The sequence below is a fragment of the Humulus lupulus genome, chromosome 1, assembly GCF_963169125.1.
Source record: "Humulus lupulus chromosome 1, drHumLupu1.1, whole genome shotgun sequence".
NCBI classification, from domain to species: domain Eukaryota; kingdom Viridiplantae; phylum Streptophyta; class Magnoliopsida; order Rosales; family Cannabaceae; genus Humulus; species Humulus lupulus.
Genome location: NC_084793.1, coordinates 223,663,575 through 223,685,897, shown reverse-complemented (window position 1 = coordinate 223,685,897; position 22,323 = coordinate 223,663,575). Strand labels below are relative to the sequence as shown.

Below are 22,323 nucleotides of genomic sequence, written 5' to 3'. Positions count from 1 at the left end.
CCTGGCCAAGCCCCAAACACAGACCAGGTGTAGTTTTCTTACCTCAGATCCTGATTAAATAGTGTAGGACGACCTCGAGTACGGTCCTTTCCTCCCGAATATCTCAAGTATATCCACATAATAATGTGGTCTCAATCATATAATTACAAATATGCCATCAACAGGTCAAAATTACAAATATGCCCATTTAAATAAAAGCGTGTCTATATCACACATTTAATATACTTAAACATGCATAATCAGTCATATAGTAATATAACCCATGCAATTCACATAATCATCTAAATATTCAATTAATTCACATATGAACACATAATATTCCAATATTGCCCTCATGGGCTCCTAATCAAGGCACTAAGTCTTATTAGGAATTTTGGGACGTTACATATTTATAGTGTATTTTTCCCATTTTTAAAATACTCACATATTTTTAACAATATTTTCCCCCACTTTATACTTTATATTAATTATATATTTTGTATAAGAAAAATTATTGGGTAGTAATTGTTTTTAGTCACTATCCATAAATATTTTTATATATTTTCGATATATGGATAAGTTGCAACTCTATTGTTTTTATATGACGATGTATAATGTAGTTACAGGGAACCTCCTACAAATTTTCAAGAAATTCTGAATAATTTAAGATGCCAAAATCAAGATTTAAACAGTTTGTTGCACACGTACTTGTTTCAATATTTATGTGCTCGTGCATCAGACTGTTTAAATCTTGATTTCATTATCTTAAATTATCAAGAATTTCCTAAAAATTTGTAAGAGGTCACATGTAACTACATTATACATTGTTATGTAAAAAAATGTATTTGCCGTATAAATAATTAATATTTTCGGTTTTATACAATTATGTACTTACTCTTTTTTTTCTTTGGCAAAAATATCGAACGTTATGTTTTCCCCACTTCCCTAACTACCAGCTCCGTTAAATACAACTGTGACTGATTGGATGCCATGTGTCACTCTACTATTCGTCTACATCATGATTTTTTTTAAAGAAATATTATTAATTGATTTTAAAAATAAGAAAAATAATTAAAAATAAAATTTAAATAATAAAAAATGAAAACAAACCCTAACCCTAAATTGGAGAGAATATGTTGACCATCGCCCCACGTAGATGGAGTCTCACAGCCATTGAGACCCTGCTACGCCACCGCCACCACTCAATCGCTGCCCCCGCCACATCTGCGGTCAACACTACTGTATCCAGAAATGGTGGTGCCGGTGATGAGGCTAAGTCCTTCTCTAATACCAGGGTGCTTCAATGAGAGAGCTCATACGGTTTCCACATTAGAAGCTTCCACACGAAATTTGGGCGATTGGATTATCATGCCTCAGCAATTTTGCAGAATAAGTTCGCCATTGATGTGGACTCGTACGAAGATTTGGCTGAAGGGAGTGGAAATGATGAGGGGCTTGTTATTTCAAAGCTTGGAATTGCACAAGCGATTGAATCTGCTCTAGCTAAAAGGGGCATTTTAAAGTTGGTTTGACCATTGAAAACTTGATGAAAAATGAAGCTTTTTTCCCCTCAGATGTTGACAAATAGTAGAGTGACACATGCTATCCAGTCAGTCCTAGATATATTTAACAAAACTGGTAGTTATGAAAGTGAAGAAAATTTAACATTCAGTATTTTTGCCGACCAAAAAAAATTAAGTATACAAGTGTATAAAATTAAAAACATTAAATATGTATGCCACAAATATAACTAAAATAATAATCCATTTCTTGAATTCAATTTAACTGTACGAGTGTAATATTGTTATATAATTTATTATTTAAAATTATGTAAGAATATTTAGGTTAATTTACATAAAGATACATATAAATAATTAAAAAGGAGTGAGAAGAAAAAAAAAACTAGTGCTTTTAACAAGATAAATAAAGGGGAAAATATTTAAAACATGGAAAAAAATGTTAACATTATTCAGAAGATGGGGTATAACGGCTTAACAGATTCAGTAAAAAACAATTGTAAAAAATAAATAACATTAACAGCTTAACAGATTCAGTGAAAGTAGAGCATCGGGTCAAAATTTTGTGGATAATTCATTTCATATATGCCGCAGAGCCTTCTCTTGTCGTTAATGTTGGAATTTCTTTTTCTTGTTCGATTTGGATCCTTGATAACTTTTACCTCGTTTCTTCCCACTATTACTTTCTGTCTTATTTTTACTGGACTTTGTACCTCCATTGGTGTATTGTTCCAGCAACTCGGGATCCATCACTCCTTTCAAATCAGTTTTCATATCCTCCTGTAAACAGAATCAAATTTAGCTCTAATTCTTTGGGTATCGACAAAAGGAAAGAAAAAGAAGAGAACGGGCAAGAAAAGCAGAGCCTACCTCAGCCTGCCTGGCAGCTTTTTCAAGATCACGCTCCATAGAAACCTTGTTCGGCTCTATCGCAATCTGAAAGCAAAACCAACATGTTAAACAAGTTTCAATATATCACTCAAACTTATGCAAGTAGATATGTAAACATTCACACCATACCAATTTTTTATTCTTTTAATTAATCCAACATCAAAAGGGGGAGAAAGAAGTAAACATAGAACTGCAAAAATTGAATTCCAGATTAACTCACTTCACTTAGTCGAGGCATGCTTGATTCAATCTCTTTGGATGCAATTCTGTCGAGATACTTGTGGAACTTTTTCATAGCTTTTATAAATTGTGACAATATTTGTTGCCTCTCCAGCCCCATCTCTCTCTGTAATGCAAGAGTCAAATTAATAATAATGCTAGTAGTAGACCCCATTGAATCCCATCATCCAGAAAGGCTATCGGGATAATGTACAAATCAGAAATCACATACGACTACTATATCCGACTTTGACAAATAAATGCATATACAAGCAAATTTTTTAAAATAATAATAATAATGAAAAGTAACATGATCATTAAAGCTTGACAAATCCAATTTGAAGATGATTTAGCTAACCCGTTAAGGATACATCCACATCACTAAGTAACCAAACACATTTCAAGAGTTTTTATAAACTCAGCTTAACTCAATTCTACATTAGTGAATTTAAAAAGAGATAACCTAAAAACCTGGGTCTAACATATTTGTACAAGCTCCTAACTTAACAATTTTTTTATTTTTTAATTTAACTCAACAAAACTTGATAACAAATCAAATAGCAACTTTCTGAAAATCTCAATTCAAATAAATCTGAGCATTTCTACATTAGTTGAAGTTGTCCTTGTAGTTTAAAGCCAGTGGACACCTCGACCTCCTGTGTTTCTAGTCTACTCTTTTACCAATGAAGTTTTCATGTTTAATTTCTAATTTAATGAAATGATGATGTAGAAATAAGCACAATATTACTTATTAGTAGATCTAACGAAAAAGACTTGAAGACTGTCCTAGCGATCACAAAGATAACTTCTCTAAGAATTCATTGAATGATTAATTAGAGTCATCTTTGCACCTTATGGATAGGAATAATAATAATTTTCAGAAGATATCCATTATTTTCTATGAGTTTGTGTGCATATGCATGTATAAAATAGTACAATATACTCTGCCAATTACAACATGAAAGATCAAAAGGAAAAAATGAAACCTCAATGTAGGAGACGTCTTGATTCTGCAAACCAATGCATAACAAAATAGAAGCCTGGGCAGCTGATAATGAAACAGGAAGTTTCTCGTGGAAATACAGGCGAGTGAGCTTTGGAACTAGATCCAAAATCTGCAAAACAGAAAACATTTCGTCATAAATTACATACCAAATTATTTATTGCAGGGTTCAAACTCTTCCAACACTTTTTTAAGGCTCTTAAATCTTTGAATGAATATTATATTTTAGTTTTAGAATCTATATATATAGTATAGGGAAATTCTATACTAGGGGTGCTAGTTTAGCCCTTATTGGTAGGAGCATCTCTATTTTTGGCACAAATTTTTTTATATGACGTTATACATTGTAGTTATAGCAGACATCCTACTAGTTTTCGGGAAATTCCTAATAATTTACCATGCCCAAAACAGAGTTTAAACAGTCAACTGTTTTTTAATAAATTCTAGTAGGGATACAGTGTGAAGAGAGTGGATGGAGGGGGTGGCATCAGGACCACCAAATAAAAAATGCACAAGAGTATAGCTAAAATTTTAGAAAACTCAACCCTTTTGTTTCTAAATAACAAGTCAAATGCCATAGTTTTATTCTAAAAGCTATAGTCTCCAAACACAAATTAAATTATTCTATTGCTTAAGCAAAAGCCATCTGAAAAAAAAGCCAAGAGAATTGATAGCAAATATGGTTTGATTTAAATTATTTTGTTATCACTAGATTATCCTCCCACGTTTGCATTCATGAACCACCAGGTAGAACTATGTAGCTCTTTAGATTTGAACATTGGATAAAGGTGTTTTTACAGTACTACCAAATTGATGCATTGAGGTCAATCTGAATGTTACCCTCTCATAGCAAGATCAGGAAGTTGTTTAATTTTGAAAATGCTAATATCATGGCCTAATATTTACATCATATTTTAGAAATTTATGTAATCAAAACAAATACCAATTGTCTCTAAAGATCTTACCATGTGATAGTCAGCAAGATTGCTGGTATAAGCATCCAACCGCTTCAGATCATAAGGTGATAACACTCTTTCAATTGAGGTTACAAATCCATCTAAGGTAGACGTCCCTGAATCTGGCTCCATGAATTTGATTTTTGGTTCCAAAATGCTGTGATACTACGAAGTATAAGCACCTTGAACAATGAGCATGCAACTTACAGAAGTTAACTTCAACACTAACCTCATAGCAAGCTTGTACTCCATTGAACGAAAAGTATGACTCAGTAGATTACTAAATCTTAGCCTGAAATCTGTGTGTAACCAACAGGTATCACACTGAGAACCAAAAACAAACAACTCGAGGAAAATTTAAAAATACTAATCTTTGAAACAATAGAGACACCTTGGTAAAATGGTCCAAGAAAGCCATATTCATCTGATCCCTTAGCTTCAATATCATCGTTGTTCAAAGGTTTCAGGACCATACAGGAATGCTCACCAGTCACGGTACTCTATTCCATTAAAAGATAATAGCATTTCAAACCTCCATAACAAATATATAGTAATGACATAAAAGAGAACATATGGAAGTTTCATCTTAACTGGACTGTGGCCAATAAAAAACGGAACAAACTTATGTTTTCTCCAAAAGCGAAAAAGTTCCAAGGTAAGCCCAAAGGAGACGCCGATATAGTGAAGCTTCTCTGGTTTCCTTTCACGAAGATGAACTAGCAAATGAGGAAGCTTTTTCTTTGGTTGTATGTTTTCTTCTAGCAATGAAACCTATACAGGGTGAACAAAAATCAGAAATGCTTCTCAGATATATAACAATAAATGGAAACCATAATGACTAAGGAAATAACCCAAATGGCAAACCAATAAGGAATATTTGTTCAGGATGAAAAGTGGGTCATTTTGCTAGAAAATATTATCCTCCTTTGTAAACCAGATATTACTCATAAAACCAGCACCGTGTTTAAGTTTTACACCTTAAATTTTCTTTTCTTGGAATATTTGTCCCATCAGTTAGGGCCATTACCAGTGTACACCATTGAATCAGAAAATATTATCCTCCTTTGTAAAACTTCTGTTAATATTTCTCACTCCAAGTTATAGGTACAAAAGAAAGTTATAAGGTACATATGATATACCTAAATACTTAAATACAAAAACAGACATGCCACTACATGAAAAGGAAAACTACAAAAATGATAAGTGCCCTATGAGCTATAGCATTAGTATTAAATGTATGAGAACAAAAGAAACTAATTACAGGTGTTAATAGCATCAGACCTGTTTTGCTGCTTCTATGACTCTGACCGGTGTCTTCTCCACAGCATTTTCAGAATCCATTTCAGAAATAGGTGCAAACTGTCCTTCATAATACCTGATGAAGAAAAATATTTTATTCTAAACTAAAAGCATTTCTGACAGTATTTAAAGAGAATTATTTATTATACTTATGAAAAATAAAGACAAACTATCAATCAAACTAGAATATCACTGAGATTATTATCACTAAGTTACAAAATTAATGCAATAGTAGAAAAAGGACAGTGTGTACCTCTATTACCAACGACATTTATATATATATATAAAAACGAAACAAGTTGTAATCTGTTATTTCTCAGATCATTCTCATGCTTACAACTTACAAGTATGTAAGTCAAAACTAAACCCAAAGACGGTTCTGTAACTCTGTTTGTAGTAAACTTACAGTCAATGGTATTGTTACAAGAGCTAAAAAAATAACAAGAACAGAGCAAGTTTACCAATGAGTCTAAGTATGCAGCAGTAAAGAGTGATCTAAAATGTGAATATCATACCTTGTCAAAAGTTCAACTGCTTGTGAACCATATCCTAGCTGCAAAAAACAAAAATACCATTAAAAAAATTATGAAACATTTGATGGAAAATCAACCACAAAAACTCAGCACAACCTTTATTGCACTTGGATGGGTAGCAATCCGTACAATCCGGGCACCTGAAAGAGTTGGAAAAACAGTGTCTTGGAATTGCTCATTAAATTTCCATGGTATCTGGTCTCCAGCAGGTTGACGACCAGTACTTAAGCTTCTCAACGCTGACGCACGGGAAATCTGCCCCTCAAGACAGACCTGTGAAAAAATTACAAAACAGCAATCTTGAGGCATTGTGTAAATGTATCTGCCTATATATGACAGCATTGTTAAGAAGTTATTCAAGTGCAGTCTAAACATTCAAGCTAAGTGACAAATTTAAATCATCTACAAACTTGGTAAGTATATGGCTCATGGAAGGGAATGGATTGGGTTAGGCTATTACTTAGGTTGGATTGGATTGGATAGTATTAGATTATGTCCTACTATCCTACATTAGGCGCTAAGTTGTACTAAGAGGCTGGATAGATTTGTATACTTATAAATGTTTATTTAAGTTTTGAGGGAAAGAATATCTGTGTTAAAAATTTAGTATTAATGTAATAAATCTATTAAATTTTAAACAAATCAATATAATTATAAATTAAAAGAAACCCTTGCAAGTTTAATTAGTATTTATTAAAACTTAGGAAGGATAATACTTTACTAATTGATGAGTTTGGAGTATACACAAATAATAGATAAAAACCAATTATAGTTCTTACCAAAACAAAAGGCAACAGAAAGGGGACTATTTTAACCATTTTATGGGTAGATCACAATGTTATTATTAAAACAAGTATAAAAAATAGCATAAATAAATTAGCATTGAGCTGTCCTGATAAAAAAAAAGATATAAAACGCTTCACATTTGCTTTAGCAGAGAAAAAGATCTACAACTTAGAAAATTTAATGAGAAAACCACAGAAGCAATTTCCTAAAGATTCATAAGCAAGAGTGAATTGAAATATTAAGAACTCTGCTTAAGGAAACAAAAATAATGATAACAGGTAGGCAATAAAAATACAAGAAAAACATGCTAACCTGAATGACACACAAAATATCAGGAAGTTGATTTTTTGACTCAACAGGGCCTGCATGTCAAATTAGTAAAAGTCCAGCCAAAAAAAATGATGTAAGCAAAAACAGCTCAAAAAAACAAAGCATACCGAGTAATACAAACAAGTGGTGAGCTGGAGCATCTGCCATAAGCTGTAGATCATTTGGAGAGTTTTTGTAGTGCGAGGAAACATACAAGGCCATCATTCGCTGTATTATTACAATGCATAAGATGATCTGTATTTTTTTGTGCACTTGACAGCAACAATGGTTGCATATTCACAGTATAACATTACAGTAAGAGAGATGAACTTTTACCTGCAAGAATAACTCGCTCTCCTTATGGAAGGAAAAAAGTGTATCACGGTTAACATAGTAGAGCTCGCACTTACTTGGATGAGGTAACCTAGTTGCAAAAAGGAGGTTGTAAATTAGTCAAATGAAAGTGGTTTTTACCTCCTAGAAGCTTTTAAAGACTTATCCTTACCCACTAAGTTTAGGAACTGAATTTGTAGCATCCAAGCAAAGTAAACCATGAAGCCATGATTCTATTGGGTCCCCAGATGCATATCTGATAGATTCACTCAATTCTATCTTTTTGAAAAGACGGCCTACAATAAAAGACATTGAATAAATTGTAAATAGAAAGAGAAGGAACCACGAACCAGAAAGCAGATCCATTTCTTTCTGTAAAATACCCAACTTTTTTTTTTTTTTTGAAACTAGGTTCCCGCCTAACCGTACAATATTTGGGGAAAAAGAAACTATAGCAATTGCTATGTAGGTATCCAAGAGGGGCTTGAACCTCAGACCTTGTGGGAGCAAACCACATGCCTGACCATTTGAGTACCTCTCTTAGGTATTAACCACTGATATTCAGTTTCAGGATAATAAAGACTTGAGCTGATGAAACAGTAATAGTTTATGTAACAATTACTCACAGGCTTGAAATTTATGTATTGCAACACTAAACAATGTTTGATACACAAGATAGAACTAGGATTTCTTATATAGAACTACAATTATGTATGCCCTTTATTTACTTCGAGTAACGTTTCAGCACCAAATTTAGGTCCCCACAAAACAGAAAAACAAACAAAAAATAGGAAATACACAGCAGCCTGGTTATAAATAACGAGGCCAAGACATTCTCGTGAGCATTGTTTATTTATGTTGTCAGTAAAAATTTAAAAACAAAGCATGGTAAAGCATACAATACCAGAAAGAGCACCCTCTACAGCCTGAGCTGATGTCTGGCTTTGCTGTTCCAATTGCTGAATAAGTTTTAGGGACAAAGATCGGCCAGTACCCTCGTAGCTTTTAGAGGACAAAACAAAAGCAAACAATTATGTAATTAAGTATATAAATTACTTATAATGTTAAAGAATATAAAGATAATAGTCCATTCATGTACTAAAAGAAACTTCAGACTAATAAAATTCTGCAACTTAATAAACCAAATTCATACCCATTTACAGTAGATGAAAGGAAGACCAGATAAGGACCCAGAAGTGACTTTACTACAGGCAATGGAATAGCTGCTGCCTCATCGATGACCAACAACTCCACTTGGGAAAGTTTTTCATGTTCGTGTGGTTGTATATACTGCAATGTATATCAGAAAAGTACATCCTTGATTGAATAAGCAATCAACACTATGTTACAACCCTAATTTGGGAATTTAGAAGATGTTCAAGAATTCATAAAATAATTCATTTTAGCATATGGAATTTCATTAGACAAGGAGCAACATAGTGCTCACTTGGTAATATTTTCATTTTTTCCCCTTTTGTTTTAAATGTGAAAATTTAAGTGTGGGAATTTCCTCAATAAGTTTCCTAAGAAAAAAAACAACATTCTTTCACTTTGAAAAAAAAAAAAAAAAGCCTAACAAGCAAGCTCTTACTGTCTGATTCCTATATGGAAAATAATTTGCTAGACTTGTGTGCATCTACCAAAAATAACATTTTGATAATCAAGCAAACAACATAAAGAAATCCAAACCAACATTCCCATTTAGAAAGAAACTCATATATAAGTATTTACATTTTGCTAATGAAAGCCAAGTGAATTTGATAGAATGGTGATTTGAACCCGTTCCCCTCCCCACGCACACTCACACACCCAACCACTTGAGCTTAGAGGTGGCATAACAAGCCAGACACGATACCACGACTCGAAACCCGCACGAAATTAACAAGTTTGGGCTTACCTTAAACGGGTTTGGGTCATTTTTGGGTTGACATGTCTAACCCGTTTAATAAACAGGTCAGGTTCAGGTTGACATGTTTAACACGAAACTGACCCGCTAATGACCTATTTAAAATTACACTTTTTTAATTATCATATTTTTGTATTTAAAAATATAGGCGCATAATTTGAAAATATGCTAATTTGTTTATATTATACATGTTAAAAGAGTCATAAATATGTTATAAATGTGTTAAACGTGTCATAAACAGGTTAATTGGTTGATAGGTTGACCCAAATTTAACACAATTTTCATATAAACGAGTTACACGGGTCATGTCGGGTCAACCCGTTTATAAACAGGTCAAGTTTGGGTTTTAGTTTTCGACAACATTAATAAATGGCTCGGGTTTGGGTTAAGCATTTTCTTATAATACAGGAGCATCGACATGACACGAACACGACCTATGAACACGAATTGCCACCCCTACTTGAGCTTGCCCCAAGTGGCACAAAAGCTAAGTGATTTACATAAGCAAGAATTGAAATAGCCTTGTAAATATTTCTTCCCTTTATGAGGAATATCTTTAGCTGGTTAGCTTCAGGGTGGGGAAGGGGGATCGAATCCGTTTTTGGGAAGATATTTGGATAAACGATGTCCCTTTAAAGGATCAGTTCCCAAATTTATTTCTGATTTCGATGTCCAGAAATTGTTTGATTAGGGACATGGTGGTTTTAGGAGGGGATTCGGGCCTCCAATCTCAGGGTTGGGATTTGCGTTTTAGAAGGAATCTTTTCGATAGGGAGGTCACCAGTCTCTCTCAGTTATTACTTTTGTTGGAAAGCGTGGCTTTACCGGGAGTTTTAGAAGATCGGAGAGCCTGGATACCTGACGGTAATGAAGTATTCTCTTGCAAATCGGCCTTTTGGAGGTTAAGTTATGCTCAGTTGGATTCTGTTCGGGAGTGGGGAAAGTCTTTGTGGAAAAGTGTCTCTCCCTCGAGAGTTAAAGTGTTTGGTTGGTTGGTTTTCAACGATAAACTAAACGTTCATGTCAACTTGCAAAGAAAAAGACCTTACCATTGTTTGTCCCCTGCTTGGTGCGTTTGTTGTAAACAGGCAGGGGAATCCACTAGTCATTTATTCTTGGAATGTCATTTTTCAAGAGAAGTGTGGGGAAAAGTCTTAGCTAAGTTTGGTATTTTTTGGTATATGCCCTCTAACTGTTCTCAAGTGTTTCTAACTAAGTTAGGGGGCAGCAAGCGAGTTTCACTTCTCTGGCAAACTACTGTTTTGGCAACTTTCTGGGTCTTGTGGCTTGAGAGAAATAGCAGACTATTCGAAGATATTTCAAATTCTGTAGAGACTATTTGGGATAAGATAAAATTTTGGGTGGCTACTTGGGTGTATAGAAACAAATGTTTTGAGGGGGTTACTTTCTCTGACCTTATTAGAGATTGGGGCAACTTCTGGAGTTAATTTTTGGGGGTGGGGTTAGTTGTGGTTTCTTGGCTGTTTTCTTTTGTTGTTTTTGTAACCACGGTATTCCTCCGCCATTAGTGAGGGTTTTCAACTATTTGAGTAAAGGTCAGTCTTTTGACCTATGTCTCTTTTTCATAAAAAAAGATATAGCCTTGTAAATATAATCTAATAAGAACAATATCTAGTGTTAAGCAATAGGTAAATATAATCTAATAAGACAATCTCTAGTGTTTAGCAATAGGTGCATGAATCATATAGCAACACGTTGAAACAAATCATAAGTCTGAACTTATTCTCACAGAAACAAGAAATATTTAAAAATGTAAATCCAATGTCCTATATAAGAAAATAGATTAGCTAACCTGAATTGTTTGCCTGTGCTGCTTGTAAATATTGATCCGTACAGTAGCTTTCTTAAACTCAATGTTGGTGCTTTTCACCACATCAAAATCCATATGTTCCTGTAAGTATAAAAATTGTTCCATATCAGTAAACCTTGCAAAAGTAGGCAAGTGGCACTTCTCAACCATGCATGCTCAAAGAATAAATAAACGTGAAACAGTGGATGCATTAAACATTAAATCTAAAAACTACTCTAAAGGCAAACCATCAAAAAATAAAAAATCAATATTTATTGAGACATAAAAATTAGTGTCATTTGGAAATCTTTTTTTGAAAAAGAGACAGAGGTCAAAGACTGACCTCAACTCAAATAGATGAAAACCCTCCCTTGAGGCGGAGGAAAACCGTGGTTACAAATAAAACAACAAAACAGCCAAAAAAAACCACAACTAACCCCAACAGCAAAAATTAAATCCAGAAGTTGCCCCAATCTCTAATAAGGTCAGAAAAGGGAACCCCTCAAAAAATTTGTTTCTATACACCCAAGTAGCCACCCAAAATTTTATCTTATCCCAAATAGTCTCTACAGAATTAGACATATCTTCGAATAATCTGTTATTTCTCTCTAGCCATGAGGCCCAAAAAGTTGCCAGCACGGTAGTTTGCCAAAGACGTGAAACGCACTTGCCGCCCCCTAACTTTGTGAGAAACAATTGAGAACAGTTAGAGGGCATACACCAAAGAATATCAAACTCAGCTAAGACTTTTCCCCACACTTCTCTTGAGAAATCACACTCCAAGAATAAATGGCTAGTGGACTCCCCTGCCTGCTTACAACAAACGCACCGAGCAGGGGACAAACAATGATAGGGTCTTCTTCTTTGCAAGTTGTCATGAACATTAAGTTTATCATTGAAAACTAGCCAAGCAAACACTTTAACTCTCGAAGGAGAGACACTTTTCCACAAGGACTTTCCCCACTCCCGAACAGAACCCAACTGAGCATAGCTTAACCTCCAAAAGGCTGATTTGCAAGAGAAAACTTCATTACCATCGAGTAACCACGCCCTCCGATCTTCTAAAACTACTGGTAAAGCCACCCTTTCTAACAAAAGTAATAACTGAGATAGGCTGGTGACCTCCCTATCGAACAGATTCCTTCTAAAACGCAAATCCCAACCCTGGCTTTGGAGGCCCGAAACCCCTCCTATAACCACCATGTCCCTAATCAAACAATTGCTGGCCATCGAAATCAAAAATAAATCTGGGAACTGATCCTTTAAAGGAACACCGTTAATCCAAATATCTTCCCAAAAGCGGATACGATCCCCTTTCCCCACCCTGAAACTAACAAACTGAAGATATTCCTCATAAAGGGAGGAAATATCTTTCCACGGGCCACGAACAGACAACCTCCCGCCTCTACCAGTGTCCCAAAAACCTCCATCCCCCCCATACCTACTCAGCACCACTCTATGCCACAAGGTGTTCTTTTCCATCGGAAAACGCCACAACCACTTCATGAGAAAAGCCTTATTTCTTGCATCTAAATTGCCTATCCCAAGGCCCCCGTGATCCCGAGATTTACAAACTTCTTGCCACGAGACCAGGTGATCCGACTTAGAATGATCCGCCCCTTCCCAAAGAAAGTCCCACATCAGCTTTTCCAACACATCCACGACCCCCTTAGGAATACGAAAGAGCGACAAATAATACACCGGAATAGAAGAAAGAACCGATTGGATAAGTGTCAATCTGCCTCCCCTAGAAAGGAAGGCACACTTCCACCTATCCAACCTCTTAGCACAACTTGAAACCACGGGCTCCCAAAAACCTTTGTTATGGGGTGAATCCCCCAAAGGAAGACCCAAATACTTCATAGGCCACTGACCCACCTCACACCCAATCTCCCTAGCACGAAGCTTCACTATCTCCTCCTCCAAGTTAATCCCTAATAATTGGCACTTCTGCAGGTTAATTGAAAGACCAGAAACTACGCTAAAAACTTTCAGAATATCCAACAGAGCTGACAAGGAGTCGTTATCGGCCACAAAAAAAATCGTATCGTCTGCGAACTGAAGATGGCTGACTTCCATCAAATCTTTCCCTACTTTGAAACCTCGCAAAGCTGAGACGCTCTTGGCCTTATCCACCATCCTACCCAAAACATCAACCACCAAGGTAAACAAGAAAAGTGAGAGGGAATCACCTTGGCGCAGACCTCTAGAACCTTTAAATTTCCCCCTCGGTCTCCCATTTAAAAACACGGAGAAAGAAGTAGTAGACAAACACCCCCGAATCCACTTTCTCCAAGCTACACCAAAACCTTTCTTATCCAGAACGAATCCCAGGAAATCCCAGTCGACACAATCATAAGCCTTAGCAAAATCAATTTTGAAAACCCAACCCTTCTTGCCTTTACTCCGATACTCCTCCACTGCCTCATTAGCCACCAACACTGTATCCAAGATCTGTCTGCCCTCTACAAAAGCTCCTTGAGTCTCTGCTATTGTATCAGAGAGAACTCCTCTAAGGCAACCGGCCAGCACCTTTGAAATAATCTTGTAAAGGCTAGTGACCAAACCAATTGGCCTGAAGTCTCGCACCCGACAACTATCCAACTTCTTCGGAATTAGGCAAATGTATGTTTCGTTGGTCCTCCGATGAATAATCCCATCCTTAAAGAAGCCATCGAACACTGCTTGGAGATCAATCTTAACCGTATCCCAGTTATCCTGATAGAAAGCTAAAGAGAATCCATCGGGACCCGGAGCCTTAGACCCATCACAATCGAAAATTGAACGACGAATTTCCTCTTCCGAGAAAGGCCGCTCTAGGAGAGAGGACAAGAAAGAGGGAATAGGCTCCCAAGAAATGCCTTCGACACCATTCCACCTCCTAGGGACCGAAGAATACAACGAGGAGTAAAAATCAACAATTGTCTTTTCTATATCAGCATCTTTGTCAAGGATAGTCCCATCCTCTTGCTCAATTCGAGAGATGAAATTTCTAGCTTTATGAGCGCTAAGGATACTATGAAAGAGCTTGGAATTAGAATCTCCTTGTTTGGCCCATTGACATTTCGACTTAAACCAAACTCCTCTCTCCTCTTCAAAAACAACTTGGTGCCATTCTTCCTTAATCTTCCTTCGCTCCGAAAGAAGTTGATCATTCCTAAGTCCACCTTCCTCTAACCTATCCAACTCGAACATCCTTCTTTCCAGTGAATGTTTAAGCAAGGATCTTGAACTAAAAACCTCCTTACTCCACCCCTTAACTTTGTCTTTAACCAATGAAAGCTTTTCCATGAACCCATATCCCGGCCACCCCTTCATCTTAGACGAGTTCCACCACTTCTGACAAAACACCTTGAAATCCTTATGCTCAAGCCAGGAATTATCAAATCTGAAAGGGCTGGGACCCCAAGAAGGAGGATTTGAATCCAACACAATCGGACAATGATCTGAGACAATGCGAACCAACACCTCCTGACGAATGAAAGGATAAAGCTCAGTCCACAAGGGCGAAAATAAAAATCTATCAAGCCTACTGCAAATAGGCCTCTGTTTGAAGTTAGACCAAGTGAAACGGCCATTTTGGAGCTTAGGATCCACCAAGTTCATCTCCCTAATCAACGCATCAAAATTCTTCATACTTCTAGTGTTGGACACGCTATTCAGTTTTTCATCTCCTCTCCTAACCACATTAAAATCTCCCCCTAAGCACCAATGACTGCCACAAATGACCTGTAGACCAGCCAACTCATCCCAAAAACTCTCCCTTCTACCATAAACCATGGGCCCATAAACACCGGTGAACCACCAAGGGAACTTACCCTCAGCTTCAATACGAATGGAAACGGTGAACTCCCCAACCAAGGAATTCGAAACAGAAACACTACGGGTATCCCAAACAACTAATGTCCTGCCTGACCTACCCAAAGGCTGCTGATAAATCCAAGCTTTAAATCTGGACCTCCAAATACTACCTATGAAACTCCTGTCTATTTTAACCTTTTTCACCTCTTGAAGCACAATAAGGTCAGGATTGACCTTGCAAATAGATTCTTTTATCGCCCTCCGCTTCTCTTTATTACCACTTCCCCTTACATTCCATGATAAAATCTTCATGAGAACTTACGACACCCAAACATTCTCCTATTCTCATAATTCACATTAAACTCAAGTTTCTTGAGTTCACGTGCACTCTTCTTAGGCAAAGATGAAGGGCTTCCTTTCACTTCCTCCCCAGGATAACTAGGAAGTAAAGAAATTCCATAAGACTCCATCACCGGAACAAGCCTTGAAAGATCTTGAGGGCTGTCCGCCTCTTCCACAGTACTTGCCTCTAAACCCACGCCCTCTTCCTCAAAACCAGGATCCAGCATTACCTCAGAACTTACCCCTTCCTCTTCTTCGCACCACAACCTTCTAGCTTGGACTACGATATCTTCCATATCCTCCTTGTCAAAACCCACGCCCTCTTCCTCAAAACCAGGATCCAGCATTACCTCAGAACTTACCCCTTCCTCTTCTTCGCACCACAACCTTCTAGCTTGGACTACGATATCTTCCATATCCTCCTTGTCAACAACAGAGTCCAAGTCTAAATCCTCCTCCTCTGAACTACAAATTTCCAAAGGACCATCTTCCACCGGAATAAAGAACTCATCCTCTACCAAATCTTGTCCTGTATCCATCATTGTCTCTAACTGTTCTTCTAAAAGAGAATTACTCACTAGAAAAGCACCTTTTGGCTTGCGATGATACACTTTAAGGTTTTTAGTTGAAAACTCAAGGCTAGTCTCTTCCTTTTCTGACTGTTGAAGAGAAACAACCCCACGGCCAACTGCCTAAACTGACTGATCTGTCCAAAGAGAAACTCTCCCCTTGCCAAAGGCCTCACAAGGTTTGGGGCTTCTAATTTTTCGAGTGGGCCTGTTCCTATTAGTTTTTAAATCCCTCCATGGCTGGCAGCCCACCCCAAAGTCGGTTGGATTGAAGAGAGCCCTTATATGGGTTAAAATAATTTTAAAAGAGAAGGCCCTGTTTTCCAAAGACAAGGCCCAGCCCAAATGTCCAACAAAAAAGGCAATTTTAAAATTCCTTTTTGGACACGTGGGATCAGAAAAAAAATATCTTAAACACGTGCCCTCTCCTTCATTTTCTGAGATGGATAGGTCTGAAAATAGTCTTTAAAGAATAGCAAGATTTGAGCGTAACCCTCCCTGTTTTCCCGCGATCTGCCTCTTGGATTTCCGGATCCGAATTAAATGCCACTATCAACTGGGAAACGCTTTGATTGATCTCCGGCAACACCTCAACCGCTGCACCTCTTGACCACGGCGCCACCACATCTGGGCATCCCTCCTTCTGAACCTCTGTCGGCGCCGTCGGAAACTCAGACGCAGCCACCGGAACCTGGGTTATTTTTCTAACCCAGATTTTCCTCCTGAATCTTTGATTTTCCTTGATTATCCTCAAACTGTACTCCTCTGTCGACAACCACTTCCTTAACCCCAAATTTCGGTCACCAACTTTGGATTGTAAAGGCTGATCATCCAGGTTGAACAACTTTAAAACTATGCTGCTTCCTTCATACGGCAGGGAGATTGAACCCGGAATGAAGCCATTGGAATCTCCAAACATTCTCAGCCGCGCAAAAGAAATATCTCTCATCTCTAAAGAACCTTTGTCCACTGCCATTAAACCACCACAAAGAGTCCCAATGACCTTGAACACGTGAGTATTCCAGATATTGAGAGGGATGCCTTCGATCCCAATCCAATTTTTGAAACAACTGACTTTCCTATTTGCCACCTGATTATTCCAATTCCAAGGTTGAAAAGAAATCTGCATGTTTGCAATAGTGATCTCCCTTCTACGAATTAGTTCCTGTTGTAAGCCTTTATGAGGGCACCAAATAATCACTCTATCATCAGACACAAAAGTTGAATCCACCTTGACTCCTAGAACTTCCTGTAATCCTTCAAAAAATTTCTTCCACTGAAGCTGGCTTTTGCTGCGAAACACCAGCACTGCATGTCCCTTTTTTCCCGAAAAGAATTGACTGGCTCGACTTCTAAGCTTATCATCAATCTCCTTCTCTTCCTTCCCTGCTACCACGGAGGCCCACGACTTCTTAGAATGGCTAGCTTTTTGATGCAGCTCCTTCTGGTTGAATCCTGTCTGTCTCCCAACCGAACCCAGAAGGCAATTATTCAGTTCCATCCAGCAAGATTCCCAACCTTCATCCGGGATAATGACGCATCTAATAGCACTATGAATAAAGGTTGAAACTTTGAGAAAAACTCCTCTGATATTTCTGAAACATTCCATTGTCACCCTCTGGTTATTGTTCCTGAAAACGCTTCTGAAACCTTTCCTATTGGCATCCTTCGAGCCCAACAAACGCCTTATCTCATCAACCAACCACCTTGCGCCTTCTAAGGACAGCCTAATCTCGAATCCAGATAACCTTGTTCTTTCACACAATCGGACTGCCCCACCGTCGTTGGTCAAAGTGCCATGAATACCTTGTGCTCTGTTTTGAAACTCCAATAACGATGAGGGATGTTACTGGAATTAACAAGAACGGAATCATTTTTACGTCCAATTCCAGTGGGGAAATGGATATTTTGCTTCACAAAACCAGTGGGGTTATGTGAAAAACTCAAACTTTCTCTCATACTTTAGCTTGATTGGGAGACTCACCTTACAGGATGTGCTAAATCCTTTCCACTGTCACCCTTATTAAGTTCTCCAATCTTGAAATACGGAGTTCCCATTTGGAAATCTAAATCCTGTGAAGCAATGAAAGATGGGAAAGGGAGAACTAGTAACACCTACAGTGGACCAGGTTTACCAAGTCTCATAGATGACATGTTCAGGATATTTATAATTGTACTTTTAGGATGTATGAAAGCCATTTAAAAATGTTAAATTCAAATCATGCCAAGGTTCAAGATAAAGAGAATAAAACACAGAAATTCTGAATATACAAAATAAAATTGATAAATTTTGATCCCTCTGGTTTAAGATTAGGCATGCTAGATTGACATATTTAAATCAACTAGAAAATACAAATGCCTAAAATTAATGGCTGACAGCTGGACATAAGAATAGACAAGACAAGGGCAACAGTTTAACCACGCAACCTACTACTAACAATAGCAATCACTTTTGACCTTGAGTATCTAAGAAAACAAACAATACCCAAAATCACAAACTAATTACAACATCCATGAGATAGAAGCTAAATTACCTTGAAATCAAGTGCCTCAAAACCTTTGCAAACAAAGTCGAACAAAGTTCTTAAATTCTCAGGGCTTGGTGCAGTAACAAAGATATTTGAGTACCTACAGAATTAGCGTTCAGGATTTTAACTATTGAAAAAAAATCAAAGAACTACTGATGCACATTAATAAACTAGTTTACATCAATTACCCTGCAGCAATAGCTCCAGCAATGGCCAAACCAAGAGCAGCTGATTTTCCACGACCTCGAGCAGCTAGCAAAGCAATGGTGCTTCGAAGTGTCTTGTCTAAAATTGCATCAAGAAATGTGATAACAGCTTTTCCCTATTCAATCATTAATGATCACTTATTGATTGACTCAAATAATCAGTATATTTGTCAAAGAAATGACGATTTAGACCTTAAAACCAACAATCTCTACCTGGTCCAATGTACAGCACTTCTTTATCAAAGGACCAACAGGAAAATCATCAATAAGTTGCTCCTTTAAATCCTTCAAATCCTTTTCTGCCTCTGATAGACCTTCTGAGTCCTTTGATCACCAAACAAATGAAAAAGAAGGTCATTTAACGAGCACAATCATAATATTCAATTACTAACAAAAATCCCACTTGTTTCAAGTAATTAACAGTCCTCAAAAGAACTAATAACATAAACAACTTACACCCCAGTGACTATTTATCTCTCTTATTAGTCCCTCTCTCCCTCCTTTCTCTTTTTTTTTTCTTTCCAATTTATCTTAGCCTACAACAAAAAAAAGTACATGACACTACTTTTATTCCTTCCAGCAAATATTAAATTTTGGGAAAGATTACCTCTTTAGCAGGAACTGGTGTAATTGACTTTATATGAGAGGAAATTGGTAAGATATTAAACTCATCATCCATGACCACACATGCTCTGCATGATGCAACTGATAATAAGAACCGCTCATTAAAGCGTCCAGTGGCCTCAGAATGGGACTCAGTTCGATACCTCTCATGAACATCCTGAACAAAGATTGTTGTTTAGATACTTAAAACATGAGTGCAAAGTTAAAAATAGAAAATTAAAAAAAAAATATATCATAAAGCTAATTAAAAACAAAAAATGAAAAAGAGGAAATTTCTTCAAGGCAGGAACCTCTTCACTGAACTAGTCATTGAAAATAAAACAAATGCTGAGGTAACTAAGGCAATCTGATTGAGCTCCATAAAGGTAAAGCACGCGTGAAAAAGATGGACAAACATGCAGTGCTACTGCTATATTTTATTATAAAAATATTTATCACGTGTATTACCAAAACCCATAAGATAGAATGTCAAAGCACAATACTTGTGCCTATTGATGCCCAATATTGATTGAGCTGTGAGAACCCTTATACATAAGTAAGAGACATTGGATAAGTTGAACCATTAAAAGATAATTTCTATTAAACAGAAATCCATGAGACCGCTACATTTGGCAGAGAACTTATGATGCAATGTACTAGATGACAAAATCCACTAAGCTTAAAACCTAGTGCTCAAATTTTAAATCTCAAAATATTTTTTACTCCATTGCAATAAATGTCTAGCGACAATAAGAAGACATACAGCAGAAGCAAGTATCCAAACAAAGAAATGTAATGAGAGGGGTTTATATCCATACCATAACCATGGTGTAGAGGCTGGTAAGCGATGATAAAGAATGAAGCAATAATATTACCAATCCACCACCCTCAACTGTCTCTATCGATCTTGCAAGTAGATTTGGTGTCAAAGCTTCAAAATCCTGAAAGAAATATAAATAATAATTGAAAAAAATCAAGAAAGATATCTACATGTGTAAATGATCCATAACAAAATACAATTCAATCAGGGATTCAGGTGAGTATATTTATGTTCCAACAAAATAATATAGGTTATTAAATGTAAAATGCTTCTTACAATTTAAAATCATTGTAAAAAGTGAAATGTTCACCAAGTATCTCCATTTTTAAGTATCTATATCATTCCCCTATTTTTTTTTGAAATAGAGACAGAGATCACAAATTGACCTCCTCTCAATAACATTGAGAACCCTCACTTATGGCGGAGGAATATCGTGGTAACTAAAAGAACAAAATAAAACAAAAAACCAATCAGGCTCAAGAAAACAACCCTCAACTCACACTCTAAAAAAAACCATTACAACCACAAACTACTCCACTCCCTACAAAGACCCAAAAAAGAAACACCCTCAAAATCTCTTGATCTATACACCCAAGTGGCAACCCAGAACTTAATTTTATCCCAGAGATTATCCACTGTACAAGAAACGTCTTCGAAAATCCTACTATTCCTCGCCAGCCAAATTACCCAAAAAGTCGCCAACACAGTACTCTGCCACAAAAGACTCACCCTCCGTCCTCCCTCTAAATGGCACAGGAACAATTGAGAACAAGAGGAAGGCATACACCAAGAGACCCCAAACTCAGCCAGTACTTTAAACCACACCTCCCTAGTAAACACACACTCCATAAACAAATGGCAAATTGATTCCCCATCATTCTTACAGCAACACACCAATTTGGCGACATAAAATGAAAAGATCTTCACCTTTGCAAGTTAACGTAGTCATTCAACTTATCCAAGAATAACAACCATCCAAACAATTTAAATTTATGGGGAGTGACACTCTTCCATAAATTCTTAGCCCAATCCAGCTTAGGGCCTAAATGAGCATAGCTCAAGCAATGAAAAGCGGATTTACAATTAAACACCCCGCTGTTGTCTGGAATCCAATGCCTCCTATCCCCCAAGATTGACTGGAGAGCCATTGTCTGGAATCCAATGCCTCCTATCCTCCAAGATTGACTGGAGAGCCACAACCTGAAGCATGTTCATCATCTGAACGAAACTGGACACCTCCCTATCAAACAAATTCCTCCTAAAGTGCAAATTCCATCCTAGGCCCCCAAACTCCCTTCACCTACCAAGACTACTAGGTCTTTAATCACACAATTCTTGGCAATGGACACTAAAAATAAATCCGGGAATTGAGACTGCAAGGAAGCATCGCCAAGCCAAGCATCCTCCCAAAAACGAATCCTATCTCCCCTCCCCACCTTGAAACAGACCATCCCCCTATACTCCTCATACAAGGCCGAAATATCTCTCCAAGGACCACGAGCCAACATTCTTCCCCCTCCACCCGTGTCCCAATGACCATCATCTACCCCATACCTACTCTTCACCACCCTATGCCATAAAGCCTTATTTTCTAAAGGAAAACGCCATAACCATTTCATAAGAAAAGCCTTACTCCTCTTCTCAAGATTCCCAATACCCAAACCTCCATGGCTTCGAGATTTACAGACTTCTTGCCAAGAGACCAAATGATCTGCCCCCGACCGATCCGCTCCCTCCCACAGAAAATCTCGCATCAGCTTCTCAATAAACCCTGCTACATTCTTAGGGATCCGGAAAAGGGATAGGTAATAAACCGGGATAGAAGACAGAACTGACTGAATAAGAATCAATCTACCACCTCGAGACAAAAAACCACTCTTCCAACCATCCAATCGTTTAGCACACTTCGAAAC

The 22,323-nt window shown here is 37.2% G+C and overlaps 1 protein-coding gene across 1 annotated transcript in view; it reads right to left on the bottom strand.

The window, feature by feature from the left end:
• Nucleotides 1-1,765: 1,765 nt before the first annotated feature.
• LOC133803738 (RNA cytidine acetyltransferase 1-like) overlaps nucleotides 1,766-22,323 on the bottom strand; it is a 32,597-nt gene continuing 12,039 nt past the window's right edge. The window contains exons 4-26 of the mRNA XM_062241854.1: nucleotides 20,409-20,531; nucleotides 19,595-19,768; nucleotides 19,201-19,311; nucleotides 18,970-19,103; nucleotides 18,788-18,881; nucleotides 11,545-11,643; nucleotides 8,979-9,115; nucleotides 8,730-8,827; nucleotides 7,998-8,121; nucleotides 7,829-7,916; nucleotides 7,621-7,720; nucleotides 7,496-7,545; nucleotides 6,494-6,670; nucleotides 6,380-6,417; nucleotides 5,847-5,940; nucleotides 5,157-5,336; nucleotides 4,957-5,065; nucleotides 4,795-4,864; nucleotides 4,575-4,722; nucleotides 3,593-3,721; nucleotides 2,608-2,733; nucleotides 2,367-2,432; nucleotides 1,766-2,276 (exon numbers count right to left, since the gene is read on the bottom strand). Of these exons, the coding sequence (XP_062097838.1) occupies nucleotides 2,106-2,276; nucleotides 2,367-2,432; nucleotides 2,608-2,733; nucleotides 3,593-3,721; nucleotides 4,575-4,722; nucleotides 4,795-4,864; nucleotides 4,957-5,065; nucleotides 5,157-5,336; nucleotides 5,847-5,940; nucleotides 6,380-6,417; nucleotides 6,494-6,670; nucleotides 7,496-7,545; nucleotides 7,621-7,720; nucleotides 7,829-7,916; nucleotides 7,998-8,121; nucleotides 8,730-8,827; nucleotides 8,979-9,115; nucleotides 11,545-11,643; nucleotides 18,788-18,881; nucleotides 18,970-19,103; nucleotides 19,201-19,311; nucleotides 19,595-19,768; nucleotides 20,409-20,531 (2,640 nt within the window). The 3' untranslated portion in view covers nucleotides 1,766-2,105. The remainder of the gene's footprint in view (nucleotides 2,277-2,366; nucleotides 2,433-2,607; nucleotides 2,734-3,592; nucleotides 3,722-4,574; nucleotides 4,723-4,794; nucleotides 4,865-4,956; nucleotides 5,066-5,156; nucleotides 5,337-5,846; nucleotides 5,941-6,379; nucleotides 6,418-6,493; nucleotides 6,671-7,495; nucleotides 7,546-7,620; nucleotides 7,721-7,828; nucleotides 7,917-7,997; nucleotides 8,122-8,729; nucleotides 8,828-8,978; nucleotides 9,116-11,544; nucleotides 11,644-18,787; nucleotides 18,882-18,969; nucleotides 19,104-19,200; nucleotides 19,312-19,594; nucleotides 19,769-20,408; nucleotides 20,532-22,323) is intronic.